Source organism: Phaethon lepturus, unplaced genomic scaffold, assembly GCF_000687285.1.
Source record: "Phaethon lepturus isolate BGI_N335 unplaced genomic scaffold, ASM68728v1 scaffold27026, whole genome shotgun sequence".
NCBI classification, from domain to species: domain Eukaryota; kingdom Metazoa; phylum Chordata; class Aves; order Phaethontiformes; family Phaethontidae; genus Phaethon; species Phaethon lepturus.
In genome coordinates, this window is record NW_010546037.1 from 33,861 (window position 1) to 54,869 (window position 21,009).

Sequence of the window (21,009 nt, forward strand, 5' to 3'; positions counted from 1 at the left end):
ATGCCCACACACACGGGTTCTTCCTGAGCGCAGCACTGCAACAGAAACTTTCCAGCTGACTCGACATTTGGTTATCAACTGGAGTCTGCCCTTGAGAGCAGGCATCACCTGTCTCAAAAAGCTCAACAGAAACCTTCCAAGTATATCTGAGAGGAAACAAAGACTGAAGCGGTGTAAAGCTGCATTCATTAGCTTTGCTTCTGCACTATTAATTTTCATCAGGATGAAGACAGTCAAAACAGGGGATTGGGAGCAGAAATATTTTATTCAAGATGATACCCACCTTGCATAGCAGCAATCTTGTCATTTTTTATTTAAAAAAGGTGATGACCCCAAGCCTAACCTAGACATAGGATGTTTAGAGAACCTAAAACACCAGTCAGTATGCAGTGGCAAAAGTTGGCACGAGTAGGACTTAAGAATAAAATGCAACAGCTTGATCGAGAGTTATGGAAACAGGTGATGGAGAACAGTGCTAGCCCAGAGGAGATGCCACATGGCTGAACTCATTATTTGCCAAATGAAAAGGTCTGGGTAACTCTGAAATAGAAGTTTATGACAATTGTAACACTTGTAATATGAAAAATGATCGTACAGGTTCCGGTCTTTCCTGTGGACACAATACATATGTGCCTTTAGAATATTTGTTAACAGAAACCCTTTTCAGGTATTTATAATTATATACTGAATGCTGGAGATTCAATTATTTACCTGAAAGACTACTTGAGATATAAATGTTGTCATTTTTGCTTCTGAAATGCTCAGCATTTTGCAGATGTGTACTCCATCTCCGCAAGTTTTCTGGGTGTGTGCACAGATACACACAGTAGTTAAAGATGTTACTTACATGCTACAATATGTATGGGCATCTGCAGGCCTTGGGAAATAGGAAAATAAAGAAATCCTGTATACCGCAATGGTGTTAACAATTCCATTTCTATTCTGTTTTGTAAATCTTTTCCAGCTCATCTGATCCATCCATCTAGCAGCCAAGAACCTGTACGAGCTGGTTATAGTTGTTGCTTCCACTAATGTATTTATGTCATGTTGCTGTCTGTGGGTGTTACTTAGGCAAATTAGCAAATTACTCTAAATGTACAGTTACATTTATTACAGTGGCGGCCAGAAGCGCTGCTGTAGTTACAGGTCTGTCAGCTTTTCAATTAACAACTGTGTTTTTGATGAGTTTGCAGCTCAGTCTTTTTTCCTTTCATTCCATACCAGGCAGCAACTTGCTAAACCTCTCTCCCTCTCTCCGTCTCAACAAGCCCTCTTTACCCTTTAAATCTTCATTTTTTGTCTAACATGGGTATTTTTTGCTGCTTGCACATAAATTTAACAATATTTTGCTTAAACTTTGTTCCTTAGAAGACTTATGCACATGCTTCACTTTTTACCCCAACTGCTCTAAGTCCTAAATCAACCTTAGGCATAAATATTTGAAATCTTGCTCTTGGCTGGGCACCACTCTCATGACCTATATGTATAAGACGCTAGTAGAGTGGCTGCAGATGAAGACCCTCAGCTATCAGACAACACTGGTTACGTATTTCCCATCTTCCCTGGTTCCAGTGTGATCCATACTTCCCAATGCTCACTCTAGTCCACATGCAGAAGTCAACACTGAATGCGAAACATCTCTTTGCACTAAAGGCATAGTCCTCCATACCACCGACCTCAGAGGGGCCAACATTACCTTACTGCAGCAGGACCACAGTCCAGCATGGTGGGTCAGCACAATCCTGAGAAACGCTGACTGTTTTGAGTACCTTTTATAGCATTAAGATCCACCAAACATTAGCAATACCCGATCAGTATTTACCTGAAAACTACTTTAAAACAGCAACTCTTTCCTACTTCTGACCTACAATCTCTTACTTTGCCTATTTCTATGTTATTATTTAAATTATTCTGTATTTTCTTATTCCATTATGTCCTTCCAACACAAATACATGGTTTTCCAGCCCTAGGCACAGACTACTGCACAATTTGTAGCCTTGGCTTCGTCCTTGGCTAGGACCAAGACCTCCCCAAGAGCACACAACCTAAGAGCTGTTGTATGGCTGTGTTTCCACATGTGTCCATACCTTTAGAACAACCACTTTTCCATCTATTATTTTTTGTGCCACCAGCTCTTGATCAGAGATAACTCAAAAACTTCCAGGTTGACCAGTTTATTCCCACACCAGCTAGTGGGTACTAGTGACAAGCTGGGTAGAAAAGACACCAGGACCATTTCCTGTCCCTTGTTGAACAAACTGAGCTGAGAACATTCAACTCCCACTCATGCAGGTTTTCATGGCTTCTTACAGCAATTGCATTTCGCTAAGAAAGATTCCTACCAAAGACAGCTGTGGCTACAATGTACCCACTGCAGTGGGTTCCTTTTGTCTTCCATTTACAAACTCCATGAAAACAAGCCTTAGGAAACTAGCACTGGCTAACATTTTCATTTGCTAAGCTGTTTTCCTTTTTTCTTCTTCTTTTCCAAAATAGCCATATGCTAAACACTAAGTTCCCTAACTGTTCATCTTTTGTGGGCACCAATGGTACCACTAGAGTGACCTTGAGTGTATTAAGGGTGGCTGGCAGCCCCGAGGTAACAGTGAGGGGGATGCAGCCCTGGTGGGAGTGGACGCATCCCATAATGCACACGAAGCTGCCTGGCTCCAGCTGCAAGCAGGGCTCCAGCTTCTATAACCACAGGAGCCTTTTGAAGAGCGAGGACCGTTGCGTAGGGATGGCATTCCCCTGGCAAAGTGGGGCAAGAGTGTCTTTGCCAACAGGTTCACTAACACAGTGGGAATAGTTTTAAATTAGGTGTGTTGGGGAAGGGTTGTCATACTGTCAAGAGAAGTGAAGGCGTGGAGGCAGTGAGGAAGCAGCTGGGTGTCCCCCAGGATGGCGAAGGCTCTTCCATTACTCTTGTAAAAGCAGCCTCACTGGTGGTCCTCTCAGGTTACCTGTATGCACACACACAGAGCATGGGGTACAACCAGGAGGAAGAAGTCCAGGCACAGTGGAGAGCTTGTGACATCTCTGGGATTATGGAGTGCTGCAATAGATGGACATAAGCCTATCACCTGTCTACCACAAGTCTATCACCTTTGAAAAGTCAGGCGGATTGGAGAAGTTCCCAATGGCTGGAAAAAAGGAATTACAGGCCATCAAGCCTCACATCAGGCCTGGGAAAATTATGGAACAAATCTCCCATAAAGTAATTTTCCAAGCACATGAAGGTCAAGAAAGTGACTGGGAACAGCCATCATTGATTTAACATGGGTAAGTCATACCTGACTAATGCAATTGTGTTCTATGAGGAGATGACTGGCTTTCTGGACAAAGGAGAGCACTGGATGTTGTTCGCCTTGATTTTAGCCTTTGACACAATCATCTCCCATAGCATCCTTATAGCCAAATTGGTGAGATAAGGATGGATAGTAAGGTGGGTCAAGTTATCATCTGGAATACTGGTCTCAAAGGGCTAGAATCAAGGGTACAAAGTCCATCTGGCAGTCAGTCACTAGAGGTATCCCCCAGCTAGCGATGTTGGAGCCAATACTGCTTCTTTTCTTTCGTAACAGCCTGGATGATCTGATGGAGTGCACTTTCAGCAAGTTTGCAGACAACACCAAATCAGGGGCAGGGATATGCTGACCCACTCTGCAGGGCATGTCTGCTCTTCAGAGGAACCTCCAAAGGCTAGAAAAATGGGCTGACAGAAACCTCATAAACTTCATCAAAAGCAAATGCAAAGTCCTGCACCGAGGATGGAGTACCTTCGTTCAACAAGACTCAGCAGCATCTTTGTGGCAAAGACAGCCAACCACATCCTGGCCTGTATTAGTAACAGTGAAACCAGCTGAACAAAGGGAGTGATCTTTCTCCTCTATCTAGCATTTACGAAACTACAACTGCAGTGTGGTGTCCAGTTCTGGGCTTCTCAGTAAAAGAGAAACACTGACAAACTGAAGCAAGTCCAGCAGAGGGTCGACAAGATGGTTGGGGAATGTGGCATATGAGGAGAGGCCGAGATCTGAGTCTGTTCAGCCTAGAGAAGACGAAGGGAAGACCTTACTGCTGTCTGCAACTACCTGATCTCACGATAAAGAGAAGGCAGAGCTAGGTTCTTCTCAGAGGTGCACACAGATATGACAAGAAGCAACATACACAAGTGGGAATAAGGTATAAGGAAAGAATTTTACCATTAGGATGGCCAAATAGTGAATAGGTGCCCAGAGAGCTGTGAAATCTCCATCCTTGGAGACACTAAAAATTCAACTAGACAAGGTTCTGAGCAGCCTATTCTAACTAGACCTGCTTTGAACAGGAGGTTGGACTCAATGACCTCCAGAGGTCCCCTCCGTCCTGTGTGATTCTAGGTTTCAGTAAAGTCTATACTGGAAAACAAACATGAATTTTAAACAGCATGCAATGCTGAAAGAAATTAAAAACTCATTTTCTGTTGTGATTCTAATGGAACAAATCTATGGTAGACAAGCAATTTAACAGGACTAGAGATTATGTTCCATTAACTTTGGTATAAGTTTCTTGTACTATCCATTTAGCAGATGAGTAGGACTAAATATCCAACTGATAGCCAATTAACATTTGATGCTAGCATATGGCTTTGCTGGTGGGCAGGTAGCAAACTTGGTATTAATACAGAAGTTCCATGTATACAAATATATTATGGCTGTCACAGGAATTCTATACACATATCCAGGACAAAATTCGCTCCCCAGTAAAATTAAGGCAGCAAGCATGTAAGAAATAGATCTGCCCTTCAGGAGTGCCAAGAAGCACAGGCAAGAACATATGCTACGGGAGTCAAAGATGTATTTTGAAACAAAAAAAAAAAAAAAAGGAAAAGTTATTAATTTGGGGGAAAGCTACATTTTTTTCCTGTCCTCTTATTTTGACTAGCCAAAACAAGTGTTTTTGCCCAAAGACCAGGGATCCCCCTGTTCTTCACACCTGAGAAGCTTCTGCTAAAATATCGCTGTAACCTGGAGATGAACTACAACTGGAATTGGTTGGAAAAATTTTATCTGAACAGCATTCTGTATTAAAATTATTAAAATACCACTTGGATGGAATGGGATATATTTGGAAATTTATATAGTGATTCTGACATTACCAAGGAAACAAAATGAAGCAAAATGTCAATTTAAAATATTTTGGGGTAAAAACTACATTTCTAAGCAAAACTTCACTTTTTTTTCTAAATGAAGTTTTTTTTCCTCCCGTAATGTCTAACTTGCAAGAAATTAAATTATTTTCCTCCATAATCAACCTCTAGCCACTCCATCCTACTTTAATTTTGAATCAACAGAAATGTATACACACCAAAATTCCATCAGAAACATACTTGTTCAAATTCTGTCCTGGGCTTCAGGGCTTTCTCTTTCAGGCCACATCCAACTTTTGTCTTCTGCCAATTTGGAATCGGGCTCCAAGCCACCATCCAGTCTTTCAGCCTCTATCTTAACATGGGATGAGAGATTTTTCCCTATCTTTTCCTTCTTCTCTGCTACATGGTTCTTCCCGTTTCCTGCCTCATTTTTCCCCCTCCTTTCCTTTTTGTACTCTCCCCCGGTATGCAGGAAAATGCTGGAGACACATTATCTTGCAGTTAATTCCGCGGTTTTATCAAAGGGTATCTTTTCCTCACAGAAACACAACCTGTAGGAGTACGATGCTTTATATTTCTGTACAGTTGTCTCTTAATATCCCTCTGAAAATGCCCAACAGATTCAAAAGTCATTTACTGTATTCAGCAGAGGAGTAAAGGCCTCAAAGATAATTATGTTGCCTTGAGTTTCCTGAAAGCAAGTGTCTGAGAAGCCTAATGCCCAGTCTGAAGGAGAGGCTTTAAAGGAATGAGACACCTAGGAACACACAGAAGGTCTAGGAGACAAAATCCAAGAAGTCAGGCAACAGTGGTTCTGCTCCCAGAATGACTTATCACACAAAAAATTCTGCCCTAAATCTCCTAAATCAATGCAATGTGTTATTCTTTGAGATTATTTTACTATCAAAAAGCCTAGCATATCATATTTCGCGTATATATAGCCAGATGGTATTATTATCTTACTAACTTCTTAATTAGACACATGGAGTTTTTGTCAGTTGTGGCAAGCCCTCCTCAGAAAGTTTCTTAGCCTTTGTTTGCTTAGTATTAAGAATCTGATAGTAGTTCTGGTAATATAATGTGTATAAGAGTTTATATATTGTTTAGCTAGTAACATCTTTGTTTATTCCTTTCATTACTGTAGATTACTAATTAAGAAAATGAACTGAACATCTAATTTTTTTCATGTTTATGCACCAATTACAAAATTATTACAGCAATTCTTAACTTCTAAACTACAGTAGGTCCTTTTTATGCTGAACATTATTTTTACAAAATAACTTGAAATGCTGGGGAACCATTACTTGAACTACAAACTGCATCATGCAAAGCATGGAACAATATGCCTTTGTTTGCTATTTCTCTGCAGCTGAGTTGGTTCAAAGTAGAATTCTGTGTGCTTAAAGGTTCATCCCATTCCATCAGCAAGCCTTCTTCTCCGTAAATTAGATCAACACTGCAAATAATTCAAAAGCACATGCACGATGTTTATACTCCAGGCTCCTCTTGTCCTAAGAGGTTAGGCATCTTTATCAACCAGTGACCTCCTCTGCAGCTTACAATCGTTATCAACTTGCAACTTCACCAAGATAAATGCAAACTTGTGCAAGCAGATGTGCTTTGCTTCTCTCCTGGTATTGTACTGAGCAGAATTTTAGTATTCATTAAAAGCAGTGGCAATCATATAAGTGCCCACTTAATGCTTTTTCCCTCTCATTTCAACCTTTTAAAATACAGCAGTGAGTGATACAGTAAAATGACTGCATAACTGTCTCAGATTGCTTTTTTAGCATCTCTTTGACAGTTCTGTGTTTAAACACTGGGGCTGATGTCTGGGAAATTCACATTAACATACTTTTTGTATGGTGTGTAATCTGGAATAACATTGTAAATGAACACTCCCTCCTAAGTCATCTGTAACCTGCTAGCTCTAGACATTCTTGCATTGTAAAAGGCAGTAATTATATCAAACACTAAAACAGCAAACACACGTTAACACTGCTCGCATTTGCAAAACAGCATTTCTTAAAATAAATAGATAAAGGCAAATCAAACTAAAAAATATCTGATAATAGTCCAACTCAGGCGCTTCGATATACCGTGTCTTATATGCACCCACACACGTATAATAATTGGACAAAATTACTTCAAAAGGAAAAGTGGCTTCCTTTTACCCTGGTTTATTTAATTACCCTGTAATTATCCAGAACCACCACAATGTATGCTGCAAACTAGGCCACTAGAGCAGCTGTAGTGAGTCAAACCAAAAGACTGTGTGGCTCTGTACCTTCTGTCCACTGGTAGTCACTAACAGGGGCTTAGAAAATTGTACAACTGCAAGGTTCGTCTAGGTTGAACCTTCCTCTGCTATGTCCCCTTAGATTGTGGCAATTAATGGTTTGAGAATCCCCAACTACGTAAGCCACAGGGTCCATTTTCATAAATATTTTTTTCTTTTTTACTTCCTGGAATAGTTATAGTCTTAAATCATACACCTTTCTGAGGAGATAAATTTCTACAACAGCTTTTCTGCCCTTTAGAATATTATAGTTTTTATTTACAACATGTTATCTGGGGACAGTGAAAGCAAAGGATTAAAAGTGTTAAAAACTAACAACTGAAAATACTTTAGACTTCCTACATGGATTTCTCTGCACACCGATACAGATTCCTATTCAGATCTTCAGGTCCCACAAAGGTGCTTTCAGTATCTCCCAGTTGTCAGCTTCTGGAAGGGAAGACTACAACGAGCTGCATGTCACGTCACCGCACGAGGTTGCGCAGCACTAATAACAACGCTTCATGTTTGCGTATAGTGCTTTGCAATAGGTGTTCAAAGTGCTGTACTGAGAATAATTAATCCTCCAACACATGCCTGTGGTAGGTGGATCAAGCACCATTTTCACTGTTTTGCAAGGGGAAACGATGAAGAGGCTGTCAAATCTGAAGAGGACTAACTAGAATTTGGTTGCCTGTCTTCCTCAAGCTCTTTCAAGTATCTCCGCCAGAGGCAATGACAGTTCACAGAATAACATTCCAGATCTTTCAGTACCCGGCTTGTTCTCTGCACTTCTGGGCCACACCACCTTCCTAAAGCTACACTTGTCTGCTAGTCTGGAATAAGACTCACTTATTTTTCATAAGAATTAGACTTATAATTAGAGTTAATAGGAATTAATTAATAAGACTCATCATATTTTTACTCACTTGCTTATTTTGGGGGTCAGGGATCTCGATATTTATGAGTATCACAGGATGTTTTTAGGTGAGTAATCACAGAGACTCAAGAGTCTTGAAGTTTGGCCACTTCCACTCCGTCAGTGGAAAGAAGCAACCTCAGGATTAGTACGAAGCGCAAGAACTCCCCCAAAAGCAGACATGTGCTTGGAAGGAGGGAATGAAGGAAAAATCCTTTAGCACCTACCACTCCTGTAGCTTCTACAGCTTCTCACCACTAGCGTGGGAGGAATACCTGGAAAACAGTTGTGCTGGGTCATCTTCCCAATACAGGGATGTAGCTTAAATATTCCCCAAGACTCGGCAGCCAGTGTAACATTCAGAAGTCTTCAGGACATGCTAATTCCCTGGAACTGGAGAAATACTGGAAGAGAGTGTTGCAGTGCACTTTTCTATGCTGTACTGTCTGAGCCTTAGATGCACAAACGGATCTGAGCCATCACACATTTAAGAAATGCAATAAAAACCAACACTTTTTTTAGTATGCCCAGTCTTTTAAAAATGACATCTGTTCTAAATCCCTACACAGCTCAATGTTTTTCACTGCATTTCCAAAGCCATTCTTTTGTAAATAGATAATTAGTCCTTAAATACTTCTTTCAAGGGGTTTCTACATTAACATAAAAATAGTGTAATTACCGATGGTCAAAATGGCATGACTACAATTTATAAATTCTAATTTCTTTTGCTGCTCTGAAGCTGATTTTCTTTCTTCTTCAACACGATTTTAATCTGTTTTAAATGTATTATTGAACCCAAAAACATAAAATACCTGTTAAGAGAGGAAGAAAAATAACTACCATTATTTTGCAAGACTGAACTGTAAAGCAAAAGTAAAGCTAAGCCTAGAGTTTCAGGTTTTTCTGAAGATCTCTTATTCTTTATGAAGAACTTAAAAGTAGGGATAATGTTTATTGACCAAAATTAGCTGATTTTGTTATACAATCTAATATTAGAATTCTAGTAGTGCTAGTTACTATAGCTGGGAAGGCACCTTCACTCTAAATACTTTTTAGTCTGAAATAAAAATATTAACCTTTGAGCTGAATCTGCCCAAGTCAATTCCTGAAGTGCACGTCAAATACTTCAACCTTTTTTTTTGGTGTGTGTACAACATGCAAGTAAGATTAATATTTTCAGGAAAATACTCTAAAGAGCTAATTATTGTTTTCCACTACAATGCAAAGCCACCTTCTATTTTTTTATTTCAAATTTAGCTTGAACTTGAATTTCAAATAGCAAGACGGTCTTTGACATTGGAAAATCTCAAGCAAACACACTGAAACAATGGATATTATAAAATGTGTTAGTTTAAGTAATCTTTCCAATCCATGGACAGAAGAAAATTCTCAGAGAGAATATGGAAGTATGTGTTGCAGCTTACATCACAGGTCAGCTATTTCGTTAAATTTCCAGGAAAGTAACCTAGCAGCTCAAAGTGACAGTGGGTCCTGGAGCATACACAATTTGGAAATGATATTACAGATGTGAGCAAGGGGAATTACAAAAGCAATTGAGCCAAGCAGGCAATTTCCAGTGCCAACAATATGGTAGATAAAAAACAGAGATGGTTTTGGAGTTATTATTTGATAAGTGCACTAAAGCAGGACTTGTGTCTTTGTATTTGTCCTACAACACATTTGATTTATATGCAGGTAGGGAATAAATAACAAAAACAAAAATAATGAAAAAGCTGAGGACAAGGATAGTGCACAGTGAGCTTGATATATCTTACGATACAATCTACCTTACCTAGCCTTGATTACACAGAATCATAGAATGGTTTCGGTTGGAAGGGACCTTTAAAGATCACCTAGTCCAACACCCCTGCCATGGGCAGGGACATCTTCCACTAGATCAGGTTGCTCAAAGACCCATCCAACCTGACTTTGAACATTTTCAACGATGGGACATCCACAGCCTCTCTGGGCAGCCTGTGCCAGTGCTTCACCACCCTCATTGCGAAAAATGTCTTCCTTAGATCTAGTCTAAGTCTACCCTCTTTTAGTGTAAAACCATTACCCCTTGTCCTATTGCTACAGGCCCTGCTAAAAAGTCCATCCCCATCTTTCTTATAGGCCCCCTTTAAGTACTGGAAGGCTGCAATAAGGTCTCCCCAGAGCCTTCTCTTCTGCAGGCTGAACAACCCCAACTCTCTCAGCCTGTCCTCACAGGAGAGGTGTTCCATCCCTCTGGTCATTTTTGTGGCCTCCTCTGGACCTGCTCTAACAGATCCATGTATTTAGAAACAATTCCCCTGAATTATTTTTGGCTGCTTAAAGGGATGTCATTAAAAATCTCCTGGACACACCAGAAAATTACTGTATATTCAAAGCTGTCATAATACCATTAGAAAGTTTCACTGGCCTCGTGGCCTTCCATTTGGCCCTACTGTAACACATATTTTGTGCTTCCTTTTTTCTGATTCTCCAAAATCGCCAAATACAGTCAGAGAAGAAACTAGGTAAAAAAAGGAAAAGATTAAATAGAAAAACAGGAGAAAGGTCAATTTGGGAAAAGAAAGGGGAGGAAAAGACCAGGTTGGCATCATTGGCAAGCTTTGTAAACTGACTGTTTGTCCCTTTTTCCCTTCTTTTTCTAAGCTACCTTGAATAAGGGTAGCAAAACAGAAATCTGACTTGCAAAAGTACATCATGATACTGCCTGACTGGGCAATAAGAGGACAGACGAAACTGAATATAAATTTATGCAGAATAATTCAAGTGCTGGAAAAAATGTACCAGCTGTAGATACATACTGATGGGTTCTGAACTAGATATCACCCATAGATTTATAATAGGCAATTTTATGAAAATGCCATCTCATTGTTCAGTCACAGTCAAAAATAAAAACACAATAATCCACAACACTAGAAAGCAAAAGAGAACAAACTAGGAAATTTCATTACACCAGGGTATGTGTAATGTAATCTGTGGTGTTCTCAGCTCATGTGCAGTTCTGGTCTCACCATTTTTAAAAGGATATAGAACAAAGAGGTACAAAGACTGACATAGATGATCAAAGGCATTTAAGGACTTCTAAACAGCCTTCAGCCTGAAAAATATCTTAAGGGCAGATCCGAGGAGAGCCTCTAAATTCTTAAGCAGAATGAAGAATGAAATTGTTCACTTGCCCCTTCCAGTATTAGGAAATACCAAATGAAACTAGCAGGTGACAGGTTCAAACATAAACAGTTCTTCACACAGTCCATATCACATTGTGGAACTCCGACGCAAGACACTGTCAGCGCTCAAAATTTGCATAGATCCCAAAGGCAATTAAAGAACTCAGAGAAGAAAAATCTATAAATTAAATACAAAGTAATGCTGTGGCTCAGGACGTCCTTGGACTGCCTACTAGAGAAAGCTGAGAAAATATGCACATCCAGTTATCACCAGCATTTCATCTCCTCCACAGAGTTAGGCATCAACCTGGCCCTAGTAAAACCTCAAACCCCTCCCTGGGAAGCGGGGAGGGGGCTTTGAAAAAAGAAAAGTGAAAGAAAACAACTAATTACAGAAAAGAATGAAGTGAAATGAAATGAAGTGGCAGGCATTAGGGGTCAGATGACAAAAAGTATAAAACGAGGTGACTAAGGGGCAGACAAAGCAGAGCACCTCGGCTGCTAGCCACAAAGACCGGGCTAGAGAGACACATCATCTGAGCTGGTACAGGCCTTCCTGTGTACCCACATACAGTTAGCCTAAAAAAGAGAGAACATATTTTAGGGTATGACTAAGCAAGGCAACGTGCCTCTATTAGCACAACACTTGAGCATGTGCTTGATATAACCATAAGGTCCATGGAAGTTAATGATGTTAATGAAAATACACTTTGCATCAGACAGGCACTGAAATTTTATGTAGAGCAGAAAGGTGAAATCTGAACTTGCTGAAGGGCCTCCTGAAAAGATGAAAAAAGGCCGATAGACCAGAGTGGCACAGACCGAAGAGGGTATGATGGAACAGAAAGCTAACAGGTAGGAATCAATGCTACACATAAAGATATGGTGCAAAAGCAGGAGTAGGATAGGAATCTTGTGCCTAAGAGGAAGCTGAGATCAAGGGAAGGTGTAACAAACAAATATTCTAGTGTTTATTCCAAGGCATAAACAAAATTATAGTCTAATGATGGCAGACGACATAGATTTGGCACAGAACAAAATAACTACATGGGAAGGTGAGCCCTCTGCTATGGGAGGAAGGAACGGACAGGGGAATTTGGCAGCAGCAGGTAAGAATGACGGTGGAAGTAAAAGTCCGTGCCACAGTCTGTCAATTACTTTCTCAAGAAACTACTGAAATTTTAGGACAGGGAAGAAGGAGGAGGTTGGGTAGGCTGTGGGAGTCGCAAAATCATGGCAGGTACTGGCAGCAGCTATCTAGAAAAATCAAAACTGTTGGAGACTAGTGCCTTTCACAACAAAACGGATGAGAAAAAAATTCTGAAATTTCTTCTTCTCGAAGAGAACACTTTTAACCATTCTACAATTTACTACAGATTTTGCAAACACTCAAGGTATCCTGGAGTTGGTAAATTGTTCCTTTAAAACAAAAAACAGACTTTCAAAAAAAGCTAAAGTTTCCATTTTGAAATCTCATTGACTGCAATTTTTAAAAGTTTACAGTTTTGAACTGGAACAAATCCTTAAATGATAGCTCAATAAAACCTATGTAGTGATGCCAAATTATTATTCTATTGGATTCTCCAGAATGCATTAAAAAATGAAGTTATATTTACCATTTTTTCAAATTGCCAAGAAACTAAAAAAAATATCTTTAACTTGCTCAGTTTGCATATCTCAAAGATGCTCTTGCAAAAATATAACTCAAACCACCAAGATCACCTTTTCCTAAACAGCACGCTACCATGAAATTGGAAGCATGCCTGAAAAGTCAGAAAATTAAGCCTTCTTTTGGAATAAAAATGATGAAGAGACCATCACAGAAATGCCTTGGGAAATCTCCCTACCATACTGAGAGGATTTCAGCTTAAGGACTTCTTCAGAACACTGTACAGCTGTGACCAGCAGTGAGGCAGATGGAGAACTAGGGACACAAAAACTGTACAGCAAGTAATGTGTGTAGCCCCCATCCTTGCTCGCTAGCAATATCCCAAAGCACTTTTCTTCCCACACCAGCGGATAAATAAAATGGGTATTATTTAGAAGGGATAACCATATGGTTTGTATAATCTTCATATGCTATTTTCAGTACATTATTATAATACATGGTAGAGACCTACAAAATAGGATTAAAATTTGCTTTCTGTTTTGCAACCAACCTGTTCCATTTGGGTACAGAGACAGAGGTGAGGGCACTACAACAGAGCGTGTTACTTCCATAAGCTGCCCCGACCTTAACACTCATAGAACAAATGCAATTATTCCATGTGGGGCATATTATTGGGTTCCCAACCTCAAACAAATATTCATCAGCCTTGCTGATAATTATTTGCTAGTAAATATGCGTTTAAATTTTGAAGTCATGACTTTTTTGTGTATTCCATTTCAGCCTACATGCATCTGTCTGCTTTGTGCCATCCAGTGTGGAATGCTGTATCATGTAGCAAAGAGACAGGAAAAATGCAAAAATATCAACTACAGGAAAGAAAATCGACCTAAAAACTGAAATCCATTATCCTTAAACTCTGTCCTTTCTCTCTCCAACTCCTTCATTTCCTCTCACCCTTTTTTTGATAATAAAGTGTCAGAATCCAGAATCCATTCTTATTCTAAACTAAGGTATCCGCACTGCTGCAGGAACAATACCAATCAGGGTTTTTGTCTGGATACAGTGCATGCTTTCTAATTTTCACTGTCATTTTTTTTTAGCATATACAAAACATTGCAGAAGCACATGTAAATCACCACTCTCTTGCCCAGTGGAACAGAATTTCAGTTACCAATGCCAACAGTTGCCTACAGAAGGCATCTACATCTGGTCTGCTACATCCAAGACAGCAACCACAGGCACACGTTTTGCTTTGTTTGGAATTCATCACTGTGGTGCAGCTGAGCCTCAGATTAAAAAAAAACTATGAGCCTCCGGGGTTAAACAGACAAATGTTTTCAGTCACAACAACTTTTTTTTGCAAAGAAGCAAAGCCATAACAATGTATGTAAGAGGTTTTATGTAAATCATTAAGGGCCTACTGACTTACATTGTTGCTAACACCAAGAAGTTGCTTAATGTACACTTGAGAGCGTGAAGGCAGAACAGATGAATAGTCTCGCGAATCTTATTTGCTAAGTTGGAAAAATGCAAAAATATTTGCAAAAAAAAAAAATCTGATTCCTACTCATTGCCATTCAAATTTAAAAGTCAAATTAATATTCATCATTTCTGAGTGCATGATGGTTTTTACTGGGAGGCAGAAGGGGCAGATATAATCAGTAAACAAATCCACTTTCAAATCCACACAGAATTCAGTACCTACCTAGCCACTCATTGAATTTTTTTACTTCACTAGGAAGTCCCAGCTCAGTAAAATCACCAGCGTGTATTAACACATCTCCATATGGCATCTGGATGGGATCAGTTCTTGAGTGAGTATCGGAAATACAGACAAATCGTGTATACCCTGGAGGTTTGGGAGCATCGTGGGGCACCGGATCAACCCTGTAAGAAATGCATCGTAACAAGGTTATACAGTACTTATGTACTTCTTAGCGTATACTTTGCAATTCTAACACTATTTTTTACCTTTACAAAAGATTACACAGACTTCTCGATCTATCTGATGGCAGGGATTTATTAAAACAAACCCAACACTAATGGGAGGTGTAAAAATTCTTGATGTTCACATCACAACATTTTCAGTATTTGTTGGGTAGATGGATTAATTTAAAGAGATTAAGCAAAAGAGATTGAACTATGGCAGTAACTCTGAAACAAATACTTACAAATAAATCAAAGGCATTGCCAGTTTCAAAGGAATAGTACTATCCCATTTCATTGTTTAAATACGATTACGCAGTACACAGGGAAAAGATTTATTTTAGATACAGAAATACATTTAAATGCATTTTTTCTAATTATAATTTTTTTCCTACAAGTTATATAATTCCAGTAAATTTAATTAACACATTTTGGAGATACGTTTCAGTGTGTTAATGCAAAGCAAGATAAGAACTCTCCTGACAACAGCTGTAAATGTACATTCAAGTCTGACTATTGTCAGGACAAATGTAGCAACTTTCTGGGCTTAATTATATTAAGTGAAATCAGATGCTGTGAGGGGTGAGGCTGCATTGTTCAGAGCCCAATCTCAATATTCAAAACTGAGGAAACTAAAAGATCTGACCCAGTTTGATGAGAATTATTTATGATTTAGAAGAGGAAAGCAGAGAACACCTCTCTGCTGTATGATGAATACTTATTTTCAACTCAATCTTTTTACCTTCAATCCGTATTTTGTTAGAATATATAGAAGCAAATGTATCTACATGCATCTATACCATATCTGCTATTCCAGTTGGGGAATTCTGGTGGAATAATATCAAAAAGCCAGAGGTGCAAGAGTTATATTTCTGTCAGTAGAAACCAGAGAGATATACAGAATGGTTATGAATTATTTTACTTTTACAACATTTATTTTGAAAGGACAAATAAAATTATTTTTGTTCACTGTTGCAGTATGTAATACATATTCCTACCCCTTGCTGGTTGTGCTTCAATTCAGGAGCTTACTTTTACATAAATAATCTCCGAAAAAAAGTCAGAGATTTTTGCTATGAATAATACTACCCCTGTTTACTAGGCAAATTTTCAAAAGGCATTTTATTGCCTGAAAGACATAAGATAATAATCTTTGATCACACAATCTTTTCTCTAAGTCAAAGAATTCTATGAAATTTATAGGTGGGTAAACCGAGGTGTTTTTGACAACTTCACAAGATTAGTGAGAAAGTGAGGAATAAATACAAAACATTCCAATCTTGTTAAATATAGAAAAAGTTCTTAGGATTTTCTACAATACAACTACAAAACTAGAGTATGAAGAAATCATTTTGTACCCGTCTTTCCTATACCTTTTTTGGAAGAAGAAATGTTGGGGGTTTTACAGCAGTACTGGAGAAACAGCCTTTCATTTAGTACAGGCACCTTGTAGTCGTCTTTCTGAAGTTCCAGTTTTTGAGCAGAAAGTAACCAAACATGAGGTAAGGAGCAAAACCAGCTGTGGCCAAATCGGACCTAATGAGCGCCCAGCGGCATGTACACGCGCAGCGGGATACGTACACGCACAGCGGGATACGTAAGCAAGCACGGACTGGAAATTGTAAAGCTTGGCTGACAAAGAGTGGGACGTCTGGCCCCCGAGAGCGAGCGGCTGCGGAGATGGCGTGTAGGGCTGAGGGAGCGCGTACGCTGCGAGAGGACCGCAGCCACAGGTAGAAGGGCAGATGGCAAACGGAGTTGGATGCCGGGGGGAGGCAGGCACAGGAGGTCACGACGGCAAAACAGCGCAGCTGCATGACTGCCACCGCACGGGAAAAATGCCTGGTCTGGCGGGCAGAGAGCTGCCACAAAGTGAGCTCCGTGGGCGGTGAGCGGAGGTAGCAGGGGTGCACAGGAATATGGATGGTGAATGGTGGGTTTTAGACTCGTGAGAGAGGCTTCTCAGAAGGTGCGAGCTGGGGAAAGGGTAACGCATCCGGTTCACCGAGTTCCTCCACAAAATGAACTGGGATGGCTGGATAAAAATGACGAGGAGCTGACCCTGGCTATCAAGCTAAAAAGATTAAACATCAGTTCAGTAAACAAATTTCTGATTATTGCTCTCCCCGCACAGCACTTCACAAAGTGGGTTACCGATCGTATTAGTAAACCAGCTTTAAATTATGCATACCACCCTGGCACAACATAAGGATATACGCTGGTCTAAAATACCACTTTTTGACTTTTCACGGTAGGGTAGACTTTAAAGCAGGTGCTGTTCAGAAACCTTTTAAAGCTCTGCACAGCAGTAAGTTGGGTGCTGGGGAGGAGCACGCGTTTCACATGTTGCTCCTCCGAAGCTGAATGGAAAAACAACGACTTACCACGGTAACCCATGCAGCACATCACACACAGGCTTTTTCTTATAGTTTGGATGGGGACAGGGAAGATGTGCAATGGGCCAGAGAATTTTCATGGGAAAAAGGCATCAATACAACAGTAAAAAAAAAAAAAAAAAAAAGAGATGCAGATTTTTCACGTTGAAGTGATATGCACATGCTGAGGCCATATATAGGTAAAAACATATGTCGAGTTTCACAAACGCATCTAAGTTGTATTACTGGCAATAATTTCTGAAGGCTCGATCCCTGTATTCTTGTGTAACGCATTCCCACAGCAGCTGTCACACCAACACCCAATGCACTGCTTGCAGCGTGAGCAGAAGAATAAAGATCTGCTGATTATTTTTGTGCAAATGCTTTCGTTTTTCTTTAAACCAGTATGAAAACTGGCAAAGAAACTGAAAAGCAATGTTAAAAAATCTCAGAGAAAAAAACCACTGCCTGAGCTTAGTTTATATACTAGATTTCAGTGGTTTCACAAAGGAGTGAGACAGAACTTTCCAGAAAATGATTTATGGACTTGAAAACACTGGCAGAATTTACCACCCTTAGTGTCAGTGGCAACCCAGTCATCTCACAAGCATGGGGATGCCAGACTAAGATGGTGCTAGGAAAGGGCTGTCAGCATGTTATGGGTGCTAAAAAGTGAAACAAGAAATATAAAACTGCACGGAGGACCAAGGAAGAGCTGCGAGATTGAATTCAGAAGAAAAGGAACACAAAAAAGCCCCTGTGGTTAAAGTAGCTTAATATGAGTTCAGATATTAACAGGTCTCTGTGAAATCTGCTTATGATTGCCTGAAACATCACTAACCTAGGCGTTCTGGACAGACAAAAAGACATGGCAAAGCCCTCCCCTCCCTGAAGTTAACAACAAAACTTGTACGGACTAATGCAGGGCTAAAATTTCACCCATAGCAATCATGTGAATAAAAGGTGCTTTTGTTACACTTTTTATGTTTACTTTTCCCTTCTCTGTTACTATTCTATTCCTTGGTAGGAGGCAAAAGCAATCCCACTGGTATTCAGAAACATTATTTACAATTTCTGTACCAAGAGAAAGAGCAGGTCAGATTCTGGTAAATGTTTCAATTGATTTAGCCTGTTTTTCTATTTGCACAAGCTTCTTCACTAGTATTAATCATTCATGAGAGATTGCTAAACTCTTCTGAGGAACCATTTTCTAAGGACAGCTTATTTTATTACAAACTTCTATCATGCAGTTGATTGTCTAAGCCCTCCGGTAATATGATTTGTTAATGGTTAGAAGTCTGAACAGCATATTGTTGAGTACCAAGTGGATACTAATAACTAACTTACTTTCAGCCCAGTAAAAAACTTTCAGCTTTTAAAACCAGTGAACAAATTCAAGGAACTGTCTGAATATTCACAAAGAATAGCTAAGCTTCGACAGATAAGGCAACCTGCATTTGGCATTTTCATTTCTAAAAGTATTTCTGAACTCACATTTGTTTGTTTGTACTCTTGCTACCATTTGCCAGCTCTATAAACAAAAGATGTTTCCCACTCAACTCGTTTTACTGTTTGCATTTCAATAGTACATAAAAACCCCCAACAAGAGGCCGTAAACTAATACACGGCCCCCAAAAAATGGAGTGTTTGCTCACCACCCTGTTCTATATGTTAGTCTCCAGATAATATCTCATTTATGGCAAAGAATGTACGTAAGCATTCACCAAGCAGACACATAGCATTCAACCCGTCGTAACTGCTGAGTTTTTTAGCTGCAGAAATCATAGGCTATGTTTGTAAATTACCAAATCATATTAAATACCAAAAATGTGAACAAGGTGATTATTTATTCAGTCTTCCTAAAGGAAGAAAAGTTTCCTTTAAAAAAAAAACAGCCTTCTGGTACAAAGATAAGGCTGCTTCTCCCTTTAATAAACACAGTAAAACGGTGCAGACATTTTTATTCCCTATAAAAATATTTTACAGTAGAATTTTATACTTAATTTATTTGTAATAGCTTTACTGTTTTTGCTCTTCCTTCTGGCTTTAAACTTTATGGCAGGTTTCATTTTGTAATTATAATTCTCCGCTTTACATTACAAGTAAATCATTTAGAGCAGTTAATTTTACTGATGTTGTCATTATATAAGAAGTCAGAAACAAACACATTATTTTAATTACTCTTTAAGCACTTGGCATCTTCGGCACATCGGTATGAAAGTTAAGTTGTCGGATGGGTGCCCACACTATTTTATTTATTGATGTGATTTTTCCCTTGTATGTAGCTGTAATATAACTAACCAAACAGGATGTGTTGTACAGATACAGGTTTGGTATTTTCAATAGCTATTTACATCAATAAGCAAGTGCACAATGCAAACAAGCATTATTAAGATTGCAGAAAGTATCATCCTTGTAGCATCTCTCACTTTATTACCACTGCTGGTTTATTTCTCTTTTTAATTTGTAAGTATTGTGTATTAAAAGTTACACTAGTGGAGCAATCTTTTCCCCATCTTTTAATGAAGTACTTATACTTTCCAAATGGACTGATTTTGTATCATCACAGTAATTATTATCAGAAAGGCAGCAAAACTGTGTTCTTTGAATTCTTTTCGACTGGTCCATCAAATACCACATCGACAAGGCAATAACAATTCAGAAGGCTGTGCTAGCGCAGTAACAAAACTATAATACTTACATTTGCACATGTGGGGGCTGAAAACGTCCCTGGTTAATGTTGTAGAACGTGAAAGCCTGTGTGGGGTTGGAGCTGTACTCATCCACTTCAATTATGAGTCTACTGTGCTGATGCCTTCTAGCTGCCATAATGTGCGACTGGGCGAAAGCCATGCTTGCACCGTGTTGTTCGGCTTCTTCAGGCGATCATACCTGCTATCTTCCTACATCGACGGAAGAAGACCATGACATCTCCTTACCTAATCAGCACACTCCCCTTTGAAAAACCTAAAAGCAGATTGAAGAGACGGAGCATAACTGTTTGACAGTTAATCTGTTTGGAATTTGCTTTATTTAATACGAGATGAAGATGAAGGGGGGGGGAACATAGAGGGACGAAGACACACAGCTCAAAGAACGCCTCACGAATATTTCCAACTCAGCAATTTGATGAGTGTAGTTTAGTTGGGAGTGGGAAGCAGGGAGTGGAAGTAAACTTCCTAAAGAACACAGGGGCAAGTTGCTCAAATATTTCAGACATTTAATACAAATCTAAAAGACAAGGCAGTCATTCAGAATGGTGCGTCAAATAATAATGATTCTTCAATGCGATCATTTATTTTACTGTCTTCTTTTATTGCATTGCTGAATGTTTATTCCCCATCCTCCTTCAAAAAAACCCCACCAAACCTGAAATGGAATACACGGCTGTGCACAGCTAAGATGCGAGTTAATTAAACAAGGACCAGTTTAACCGATTCTTCAGAAAGTCTGCGCCATTATTACGGGGAAGTATTGCACGCGGTTGCTCTTTATGTCCTAAGGAACAGAGCAAATGGCCTTCTGTGCACTTGCTCCTGGTTTTGTAGGAACTCCCTGAGACAGATATGAAGGGCTCCCCACTTCAAACACATTCTCTTCTCAG

The 21,009-nt window shown here is 39.5% G+C and overlaps 1 protein-coding gene across 1 annotated transcript in view; it reads right to left on the bottom strand.

Annotated features, from left to right (window-relative positions):
- The window catches only part of MPPED1 (metallophosphoesterase domain containing 1), a 49,741-nt gene extending 29,368 nt beyond the window's left edge, over positions 1-20,373 (bottom strand). Inside the window, exons 1-2 of the mRNA XM_010289177.1 lie at positions 20,107-20,373; positions 14,810-14,991 (exon numbers count right to left, since the gene is read on the bottom strand). Of these exons, the coding sequence (XP_010287479.1) occupies positions 14,810-14,991; positions 20,107-20,258 (334 nt within the window). The 5' untranslated portion in view covers positions 20,259-20,373. The remainder of the gene's footprint in view (positions 1-14,809; positions 14,992-20,106) is intronic.
- Positions 20,374-21,009: the final 636 nt, after the last annotated feature.